The 12096-nt window shown below is 39.6% G+C and overlaps 1 protein-coding gene across 11 annotated transcripts in view; it reads right to left on the bottom strand.

Moving 5' to 3' along the window:
- ULK4 (unc-51 like kinase 4) overlaps nucleotides 1-12096 on the bottom strand; it is a 518222-nt gene that overhangs the window by 172238 nt on the left and 333888 nt on the right. For all 11 annotated transcript variants that reach the window (XR_016394710.1, XM_089919133.1, XM_022563634.3 and 8 more), the window contains one exon: nucleotides 5268-5434. Coding sequence is in view for 10 of the 11 variants with exons in the window: in XM_089919133.1 (XP_089775259.1) it covers nucleotides 5268-5434 (167 nt within the window). In the remaining variant the exon portion in view is untranslated. The remainder of the gene's footprint in view (nucleotides 1-5267; nucleotides 5435-12096) is intronic.

Raw genomic sequence — 12096 nt, 5'->3', positions numbered from 1 at the left:
CAGAAGAATCCCAGGTGTGCAGACAAATGGAAGAGGTGACTTGTGCTTTGGAAAGAACTTTCAGCTCAGTGTTCTAGAAGGATGTGTCGTTGGTGCCCACTCCATTTCTTTTCCCAACCTTTTCCCTAATTCAGTCTCAAGGACCCTACCTCTTTCAGACTGACACCAGGTACCATGTAGATCAAAGTCGGTCATCAAGGTCAAAAGCAATACTTGGCAGATATTAGAGGGAAAGATTTAGAAAGATGAGAGCAGTAAAATACAAAGTGCTGCTGAGGGCTTCCCTGGTGGCGCAGTGGTTGAGAGTCCACCTGCCGATGCAGGGGACACGGGTTCGTGCCCCGGTCCGGGAAGGTCCCACATGCCCCGGAGCGGCTGGGCCCGTGAGCCATGGCCGCTGAGCCTGCGCGTCCGGAGCCTGTGCTCTGCAACGGGAGAGGCCACAACAGTGAGAGGCCCGTGTAACGCAAACAAACAAAAAAAAGTGGTGCTGAAAAAAATGCAAGAATAAAAAACAGTGATCTATTGGTACACTAACAAATTGAAAAAAAGAATTAGAAAATACTTTGTACTAAGGAGTTTCCTTTTAAACACCCTACCTGATCACTTGAAATAAAAGAGGATTTCTATGTTCTGGAATTTAAAGAATTTTTAGACTTCTGATCCTTTTTATCCACAACCTACACAATCTTTTTTTTTTTTTTGCGGTACGCGGGCCTCTCACTGTTGTGGCCTCTCCCGTTGCGGAACACAGGCTCCAGACGCGCAGGCCCAGCGACCATGGCTCACGGGCCCAGCCGCTCCGCGGCGTGTGGGATCTTCCCGGACCGGGGCAGGAACCCGTGTCCCCTGCATCGGCAGGCGGGCTCTCAACCACTGTGCCACCAGGGAAGCCCCACAATCTTTTACAGATTGATTTCATCAAAGCATCTTGTGAGAGTAACTATCAACGACACCTTGAAGAATTACATAAAGCTACCACTGTGGAAACTGAAATAAGAAACAATGCTCTCGATAACTTAAAAGGACCAACTGTATAGCACAGGGCACTCTACTCAATACTCTGTAATGACCTACATGGAAAAAGAATCTAAAAAAGAGTGGACCTATGTGTATGTATAACTGATTCACTGTGCTGTATAGCAGAAACCAACACAACAATGTAAATCAACTACATTCCAATAAAAATTTTAAGAAAAAGAAACAATGCTCTCTGAAGAGACACTTATTAGAAAAGAGAGGGAAAACTAAGAGAAATCCATAATTCAGGATTCCGTAAGTACTTAGCCAAGCTTTACTGTTCATTTAGAATATGAGCAAATAAAAACAGCAACGTAGTCCAAAGGCAATTTTCATCTACTGGCTTTACAAGTTTGGGTGAAAACTTATTGACTGACTATCATCCTGGTTGAGGGGATCTTGGAATTATTTAGTAAAACACACAAGACAAGCTACATACTTCACCACCTTAACTGCGGGTAAAAGATAATGATGAATAACAGAGACTAAACCGGGGTCTAGAGATTCATTCTTGGGTCTGCTACTGTGACTCTTGGCAAGGTATCAGAACAGTCTGCTTTCAACATCAACTTCTGCATCTATCCAAGCCAGGATGCTACCATTGATACCCATCTCTTGCAATTTTATTGGGATTCTAAATATAACAGTGAATTCATATTGGCTGTGTGCTATCCCATGATCTAAGTATCAGCTGACTCAATTCTTTAGAGAAAACATGAAAGGAGATAAGCATGTGGTGGTACCTAACACATAAAGTACTACTCAGTGAACTCACATGCCCTTCCTTCCTCAGAGCACGATGCCAGGTTACAGTCTGGGGCTACCTGACTTTTCTATAGCCACTAAATGATGGGTGGCCAAAAGATTCATTCAGCTTTTCCATAAGATGGCCCTAGTGGCACTTAGTTGTCTTTAACTTCATTTGAAACAATTTTGTTAGTGATAGCTGTCATATCAGCGTGCATTTAAAAAGAACTTATCAAAATTGGTGGATTTTTGTGTAGCCATTTTAATACTGAAGATGGAAGAAAAAAAGCAACATTTTCAGCATATTATGCTTTACTACTTCAAGAAAGGTAAAAACACAACTGAAACGCAAAAAAAGATTTGTGCAGTGTATGGAGCAGGTGCTGTGACCGATCGAACATGTCAAAAGTGGTTTCTGAAGTTTCATGCTGGAGATTTCTCGCTGGCTGATGCTCCGCGGTCGGGTAGACCAGTTGAAATTGAGAGCGATCAAACTGAGACATTAACTGAGAACAATCAATGTTATACCATTCGGGAGACAGCCGACATACTCAAAATATCCAAATCAAGCGCTGAAAATCATTTGCACCACTTGGTTATGTTCATCGCTTTGATGTTTGGGTTCCGCATAAGTTAAGGGAAAAAAATCTTCTTGACCGTATTTCCACATACGATTCTCCATTGAAATGTAATGAAAACGTTTTGTTTCTAAAACAAATTGTGATGGGTGATAAAAAGTGGATACTGCCCAATAACGTGGAATGGAAGAGACTGTGGGGCAAGTGAAATGAACCATCACCAACCACACCAAGGCTGGTCTTCTTCCAAAGAAGGTGATGTGTATATGGTGGGATCAGAAGGGAGTCCTCTATTATGAGCTCCTTCCAGGAAACCAAACGATTAATTCCAACAAGTACTGCTCCCAGTTAGACCAACTGAAAGCAGCACTCAATGAAAAGTGTCCAGAATTAGTCAACAGAAAACACATAATCTTCCATCAGGATAACGCAAGACCGCGTGTTTCTATGATGACCAGGCAAAAACTTACAGCTTGGGTGGGAACTTCTGATTCATCCGCCATTTTTACCAGACATTGCACCTTCGGATTTCCATTTATTTAGGTCTTTACAAAATTCTCTTAATGGAAAAATTTCCATTCCGTGGAAGACTGTAAAAGGCACCTGGGACAGTTATTGGCTCAAAAAGACAAAAAGTTTTGGGAAAATGGAATTATGAAGTTGCCTGAAAATGGCAGAAGGCAGTGGAACAAAAAAGGGTGAATATGTTGTTCAATAAAGTTCTTGGTGCAAATGAAAAATGTGTCTTTTTACTTAAAAACCAAAGGAACTTTTTGGCCAACCCAATACATCTCTAGCCCTCAAAACCATCTTGCAGGGGGCCTGATTCCTCCAGCTCAAAGCTACAGTAATCAAGGCAGTATGGTAGTGGCACAAAAACAGAAATATAGACCAATGGAACAGGAGAGAAAGTCCAAAGATAAACCCATGTACATATGGTCACCTTATCTTTGTTAAAGGAGGCAAGAATTTACAATGGAGAAAAGACAGCCTCTTCAGTAAGTGTTACTGGGAAAACGCGACAGCTACATGTAAAAGAATGAAATTAGAACACTTCCTAACACCACACACAAAAATAAACTCAAAATGGATTAAGGACCTAAATATAAGGCCAGATTCTCTAAAACTCTTAGAGGAAAACACAGGAAAACTATGACATAAGTCACAGCAAGATCCTTTTTGACCCACCTCCTAGAGAAATGGAAATAAAAACAAAAATAAACAAATGGGACCTAATGAAACGTAAAAGCTTTTGCACAGCAAAGGAAACCATAAACAAGACAAAAAGACAACGCTCAGAATGGAAGAAAATATTTGCAAACGAAGCAACTGACAAAGGATTATCTCCAAAATATACAAGCAGCTCATGTAACTCAATATCAAAAAAACAAACAACCCAATCCAAAAATGGGCAGAAGACCTAAACAGACATTTCCCCAAAGAAGATATACAGACGGCCAACAAACACATGAAAGGATGCTCAACATCACTATCATTAGAGAAAAGCAAATCAAAACTACAGTGAGGTATCACCTCACACCAGTCAGAATGGCCATCATCAAAAAATCTACAAACAATAAATGCTGGAGAGGGTGTGGAGAAAAGGGAACCCTCTTGCACTGTTGGTGGGAATGTAAATTGATGCAGCCACTATGGAGAACAGTATGGAGGTTCCTTAAAAAACTACAAATAGAACTACCATATGAGCCAGCAATCCCACTACTGGGCATATACCCTGAGAAAACCATAATTCAAAAGAAATCATGTACCACAATGTTCACTGCAGCTCTATTTACAATAGCCAGGACATGGAAGTAACCTAAGTGTCCATAAGCAGATGAATGGATAAAGAAGATGTGGCACATGTATACAATGGAATATTACAGCCATAAAAAGAAATGAAATTGAGTTATTTGTAGTGAGGTGGATGGAGATAGAGACTGTCACACAGAGTGAAGTAAGTCAGAAAGAGAAAAACAAATACTGTATGCTAACACATATATATGGAATCTTAAAAAAAAAAAAAAGGTTCTGAAGAACCTAGGGGCAGGACAGGAATAAAGATGCAGACGTAGAGAACAGACTTGAGGACACAGGGAGAGGGACGGGTAAGCTGGGACAAAGTGAGAGAGTGGCATGGACATATATACACTACCAAATGTAAAATAAATAAAATAGATAGCTAGTGGGAAGCAGCCACATAGCACAGGGAGATCAGCTCGGTGCTTTGTGCCCACCTAGAGGGGTGGGATAGGGAGGGTGGGAGGGAGACGCAAGAGGGAGGGGATATGGACATATACGTATACGTATAGATGATTCACTTTGTGATAGAGCAGAAACTAACACACCATTGTAAAGCAATTATACTCCAATAAAGATATTTAAAAACAAACAAAAAAAACCATCTTGCAATTCCACATTATCAGTCATAACGGAAAGCAAGTGTGAGGGTTTATGTGTTGCATATGCATGTATATGTATGTGTGTGTATCTATGCACATACAAACACATTATGTGTGCGTGTGTATGCGCACCTATAACCTCAATCCGCTGCTGCTCGCTAGCTAATCCATCCTGTTGGGGGTGGGCTGGAGTGCCATCTCTGGACAGGAAAGACTACACACTGCTTGGCCAACCTCACAGTCCAAATGATCTCTGGGTCGCCAGCAGTTCCCTAATGAGTACTCACCAATTCTTTGCTTGGGCCTCTCCTGCTTTCCTTTCAGACTTTGTGTTCAAATTACCTGTCCTTGACACTGGTCACCCAAAGATGGCTAATGAATATGGTATTCTCTCCCTACGGAATCATATGTTCTTTTCCAAAAATAAAGCCACATTCAAGGAAGATGAGAGAAAAGAGAAGGAAAGGGAAGTGGGACGTGGCACAGGGTTGTTCAAGATGTGGAGAGAGAGGTCCTCTACCTGCAGAGCCAGTCGCACGACTCCGGAGGTATAGGTCAGCATGCTGTGCAAAATGTCAAGCAGGGAAAATAGCAGGGCGGCTGCCATCTCGTTGTTGTTTTTATTGTCCACATCCAAGCACAGTGTGGCAGTTTCAGTGAACAGGTTACAGACATGATGGACCAGTCCTGGGGGTAAAATAGGAGAAGGGTAAAAACATTCATCATAAAATATAAAAATAACGTGTCACGTAAACCCAGCAGAGCAGGCATACATAGTCTACGCTGCATAAACTCTAAACAGTCCTTCAACTGTATTTGTACCAGGTACACTTGGGAAGGGTTTCTAAAATGCAGGTTCCCAGGCCACACGCCCAGAGAGTCTGCTCAGGAGCCTGGAATGAGGCCTAGGAATATACTTGTTAAAAAGCTCCCCCGCTGATTTTGGTGGAAGGGTTCCCCAAATTACACTTTGAGAAACACTATACTACATGGACAGGCTTCCAGGGATGGAAGACTCCCTGACACTGCACAGTGCTATATGTAAACATCCTGTCCCCAGGTTCTGTTTAAAGGTACAGTTCTTCATAGGGTGGCTCAGAGACCACAAGTGAACTGGGGATCTATCAAGGATGGAAAAGTAATTGGGTCACCTCCAGAGGCTAAAGAAATGATTTTTTTCACATGCATTCCAAAGTGTACGATAATGATTTTAAACAATGTGAAATTGAGAAATTGCCAGGTCTGTCTCTGCAAACCTCATATTCACACTGTGGCTGGTCTTCATCAACTTTCACTTTTTTTTTTTTTTTTTTTTTTTTTGTGCGGTAGTCGGGCCTCTCACTGTTCTGGCCTCTCCCGTTGCGGAGCACAGGCTCCGGACGTAAAGGCTCAGCGGCCATGGCTCACGGGCCTATCCACTCCGCGGCATGTGGGATCCTCCCGGACCAGGGCATGAACCCGTGTCCCCTGCATCGGCAGGCAGACTCTCAACCACTGCGCCACCAGGGAAGCCCTCAACTTTCACTTTGATGTAGTTTGTTATGACCAATACATTTAAGTTGGCATTTTTATTATTATTGTAATGCAGCATTACATTTTGAATTCCCAAAATGATTCAGATGTAAACGTGGTGAAAAGACAACATGAAATGTTATAAACCGAAACGGTAAGGGGGTCCTTTAGTATCAACAGATCTCAACGTTCTAGAAAAAAGTGAATCTTCGACTATAAATATTTTACACAAGCAGATGGGGAAAAAAACATGGTAAGGAAGGAGGACATGTGTTGTAAGCTGGACCTGCAATCCACTTATTTATTGGCCCTGCAATCCACTGGTCGCTAGTTCTCAGGACAATTGGATGGAAACTCTGTCAGGCACAGCCATCCGACCTTTGGTACCCTTCCCAGACACTGCACACGGTCATTTTCAGTAAACCAATCTAGTGTTCCTAGACAAGTGCAAAGTAATTAGACTACAAAAGCAATTAACTTTATCACTAAAGGCAGAGAGAAACCAAAATTACAGAGCATCATTCAAAGTTGTAATCCTTGCGGCAAAAACCGGTATAAGCCACAAAGCTGAAAATAAATACACTTGAAGGGAAAGTCGAATGAATTATTTGCAAAATTTCTCTATCAAGTGACAAGGTTTCATAGCACATATCATCAATGACACATAGTAAAGAAAAGCAATTATTAGGACACATGCATTACACCGACAGGCATTCTCTTCTGAGTTAGCATGCATCACTCAAGTGCACTCTATGAATCAGCACTTGGCGTTTGTGAGCTGCAGGTAGGGTAGAAGGGCTTTAAAACGTAGTATGTGGTAAACACATGCTGCAAGAGAAGATGTTCTCTTTTGGGGAGTTCATGATTACTTTGCGACACATCATGCTGATGGTCAGAGGTGCAAGGGACCCAGCTATGTGAACAGCGGTCCTTCAGAAGGAGGAGGCGGACCCCTGGATACCCATCTACATGCTGCTTGATTCAGACGGAACAGCTGATGAACAACTGTGCTCTTCCTGATCTTTATTCAGTTTTCAAGCAAAAGCAGCACAATGAATGCGATCGAATCCATGCTGGGCTGGCAAGCCTTTCCAGCCTGTGAAAAAACAGGCAACAAACACCAAGCTCTGAGATTACACTTGGAAGTCACCTGCTGTCAGGGAAGGTGCTCATATGAGATTAGAAATGAAGTACGACCTAAGTCTTTCTTCGTAACAGTGAAAATGCCAGCAAAGCCCATTAATACGATGTTACATGGCCTAGCTCAGCCATATAGTCAGTGCTCTTCATAGACAGAACTTTCACTTCAGATGAAAATACAAGTTTTTCTTGTTTAAACATTTTATTATGAAAACAAAGAAAGTCATGAGAAATTTCAGTAAAATGAATCCCTATCACCCTCTTTCATAATTATCATAGTTTGCCAATATTGTTTAATTATCCCCATCTACTTTTCTTTTTTTAGTATTTTAAAGCAAATTCTAGATATCATCTTATTTCTCCTGTAACTGCTTCTGTAAGTCTCACATATACCTTTTTTTTAAAAAACATAACCACAACGCCATTACCACCTAATACAATTAACCCACTTCTTAACATACTCAATATACCATCTGCGTTCAAAACTCAACTGTCACAAAAAACTGTCTTCTTTTTTACAGTTCATTTGTTTGACTCAAGATACAAAGCAGGTCCACACATTCCATTTGGCCACAGATCTTAAGTCTCCTTCAACCTCTAACAGTCCTCTTCCCCACCTGCAATTTTTCAGGCCATTTATTTGTTGGACAAATGAGAATATTTTTCCGGCAGATGTTCTTGTTGGGTTGTTATTATATCCCTGCATTTCCTGTAAACTGGTAACTAGACCTATAGACTCAATTTAATTCAGGTTTGATTATTTTGGCAAGAATACTTGGAGCTGGCTACTGTGTATATCCTGTTGCAATATATCTGGAGGGATATACTGTCCAGTTGTTCTACTCTTAATGATATTGAAATTGACCCATGGGTTCACGGGCTGTTAGCCTAACTCATCCAGTATAAACTTCCACATCAAACGTTATCTACTAATGACCAATGTCCAGTTGTATTATTTTAGACATGGCAATATGGAATTTTCAAATTCTGTCATTCCTTGTATATTTTTTCATCTGCTTTTCTTCTATAAAGAACCTTCCTTTATCAACTTATTTTGCTATCATAAAATATGGTTTGTAAAGGAAAGGCAAGGTAGATGCTTGATAAATGTTTCTTTGTTATCATTCACCAGTTTTCACAACAATGATTTTGGAGTGATTGCAAGTCCAAATGGGACCGAGGTAGCGGGGTGGGGGAAGCTAGAAATTACCAAGGTTACTGATCAGTTCACTTTGGAGCATCAATGTGAATATAATAGGTTTTTAAATAACGTATTTTATGGATTTTAGTTGATTTCGATCACTATTATTTTTATGCTAAACTTGTCCATCTATGGCCACTGAGAGCCCCTTGAAAATTACCTACCTTCTACTAAGATAATATGTCTCAAGCTCATCTTATGAATTCCTGCCTACGACTGTGCATTAGTTACCTCTCGAAGGAGTCCTGGTTTCTTTTAATGAGACTGGTATTTAGAGACCATGGTCTCAGCACTAGAAACACTCATTGCTACTGGGTCACTGATTCAGAGGACAGAGATAAGAAGTATACATCTTTTAGACAGAAAGAAATAATGAGTTCATGCAGATATTTCCAATTCCACATTCCAGAAATGGACCCTCATCTCTAAGCAGCAAGGGAAAAAAGACAAATAACATACAAGGGAACTCCCATAAGGTTAACAGCTGATTTCTCAGCAGAAACTCTACAAGCCAGAAGGGAGTGACATGACATATTTAAAGTGATGAAAGGGGAGAACCTACAACCAAGATTACTCTACTCAGCAAGGATCTCATTCAGATTTGATGGAGAAATCAAAAGCTTTACAGACAAGCAAAACCTAAGAGAATTCAGCGCCACCAAACCAGCTCTACAACAAATGCTAAAGGAACTTCTCTAAGAGGGAAACACAAGAGAAGAAAAAGACCTACAAAAACAAACCCATAACAATTAAGAAAATGGTCATAGGAACATACATATTGATAATTACCTTAAACGTCAATGGATTAAATGCTCCAACCAAAAGACACAGACTGGCTGAATGGATACAACAACAAGACCCATATATGTGCTGTCTACAAGAGACCCACTTCAGACCTAGGGACACATACAGACTGAAAGTGAGGGTATGGAAAAAGATATTCCATGCAAATGGAAATCAGAAGAAAGCTGGAGTACCAATACTCATTATCAGACAAAATAGACTTTAAAATAAAGACTACTGCAAGAAACAGAGAAGGACACTACATAATGATCAAGAGATCAATCCAAGAAGAAGATATAACAATTATATATGCTCCCAACATAGGAGCACCTCAATACATAAGGCAACTGCTAACAGCTAAAAAAGAGGAAATCGAAAGTAACACAATAATAATGGGGGGACTTTAACATCTCACTTACACCCACGGACAGATCATCCAAAGAGAAAATTACTAAGGAAACACAAGCTTTAAATGACACAATAGACCACATAGATTTAATTGATATTTATAGGACATTCCACCCAAAAACACCAGATTACACTTTCTTCTCAAGTGCGCACGGAACATTCTCCAGGATAGATCACACCTTGGGTCACAAATCAAGCCTTGGTAAATTTAAGAAAATTAAAATCATATCAAGTATCTTTTCTGACCACAACGCTATGAGATTAGAAATCAACTACAGGGAAAAAAACATAAAAAACGCAAACATATGGAGGCTAAACAATACGTTACTAAATAACCAAGAGATCACTGAACAAATCAAAGAGGAAATCAAAAAATACCTAGAGACAAATGACAATGAAAACACGATGATCCAAAACCTATGGGATGCAGCAAAAGCAGTTCTAAGAGGGAAGTTTATAGCTATATAAGCCTACCTAAAGAAACAAGAAAAATCTCAAATAAACAATCTAAACTTACACCTAAAGGAACTAGAGAAAGAAGAACAAACAAAATCAAAACTTAGCAGAAGGAAAGAAATCATAAAGATCAGAGCAGAAATAAATGAAATAGAAACAAAGAAAACAACAGAAAAGATCAATAAAACTAAAAGCTGGTTCTTTGAGAAGACAAACAAAATTGATAAACCATTAGCCAGACTCATCAAGAAAAAGAGGGAGAGGACTCAAACCAATAAAATTAGAAACGAAAAAGGAGAAGTTACAACAGACGCCACAGAAATACAAAGCATCCTAAGAGACTACTACAAGCAACTCTATGCCAAAAAAATGGACAACCTGAAAGAAATGGACAAATTCTTAGAAAAGTATAACCTTCCAAGACTGAACCAGGAAGAAATAGAAAATATGAACAGACCAATCACAAGTAATGAAATTGAAACTGTGATTAGAAATATTCCAACAAACAAAAGTCCAGGACCAGATGGCTTCACAGGTGAATTCTATCAAACATTCAGAGAAGAGCTAACACCTATCCTTCTCAAAGACTTACAAAAAATTGCAGAGGAAGGAACACTCCCAAATTCATTCTACGAAGCCACCATAACCCTAATACCAAAACCAGACAAAGTTACTACAAAAAAAGAAAATTACAGACCAATATCACTGATGATTATGGATGCAAAAATCCTCAATAAAATACTAGCAAAGAGAATCCAACAACACATTCAAAGGATCATACACCATGATCAAGTGGGATTTATCCCAGGGATACAAGGATTCTTCAACATAAGCAAATCAATGTGATACACCATATTAACAAACTGAAGAAGAAAAACCATATGATCATCTCAATAGATGCAGAAAAAGCTTTTGACAAAATTCAACACCCATTTATGATAAAAAACTCTCCAGAAAGTGGGCAAACAGGGAACTTACCTCAACATAATAAAGGCCATATATGACAAACCCACAGCAAACATCATTCTCAGTGGTGAAAAGCTGAAAGCATTTCCTCTAACATCAGGAACAGAAAAGGTTGCCCACTCTCACCACTATTATTCAACATAGTTTTGGAAGTCCTAGCCATAGCAATCAGAGAAGAAAAAGAAATAAAAGGAATACAAATTGGAAAAGAAGTAATAATGTCACTGTTTGCAAATGACATGATACTATACACAGAGAACCCCAAAGATGCCATCGGAAAACTACTAGAGCTAATCAATGAATGTGGTAAAGTTGCAGGACACAAAATTAATGCACAGAAATCTCTTGTATTCCTATACACCAATGATGAAAAATCTGAAAGAGAAATTAAGGAAACACTCCCATTTACCACTGCAACAAAAAGAATAAAATACCTAGGAATACACCTACCTAGAGAGACAAAAGACCTGTATGCAGAAAACTATAAGACACTGATGAAAGAAATTAAAGATGATACAAAGAGATGGAGAGATATACCATGTTCTTGGATGGGAAGAATCAATACTGTGAAAATGACTATACTACCCAAAGCAATCTATAGATTTAATGCAATCCCTATCAAATTACCAATGGCATTTTTTACAGAAGTAGAACAAAAAATCTTAAAATTTGTATGGAGACACAAAAGATCCCGAATAGTCAAAGCAGTCTTGAGGGAAAATAATGGAGCTGGAGGAATCAGACTCCCTGACTTAAGATCATACTACAAAGCTACAGTAATCAAGACAATATGGTACTGGCACAAAAACAGAAATATAGATCAATGGAAAAGGACAGAAAGCCCGGAGATAAACCCACGCACCTATGGTCAACTAATCTATGA

This window comes from Delphinapterus leucas, chromosome 10 (assembly GCF_059928025.1).
Source record: "Delphinapterus leucas isolate spDelLeu-1000000601 "Yukka" chromosome 10, BTC_Dleu_Yukka2, whole genome shotgun sequence".
NCBI classification, from domain to species: domain Eukaryota; kingdom Metazoa; phylum Chordata; class Mammalia; order Artiodactyla; family Monodontidae; genus Delphinapterus; species Delphinapterus leucas.
Note: the sequence above shows the minus strand (reverse complement) of the source record. Positions and strands in the feature narration are given on the sequence as shown.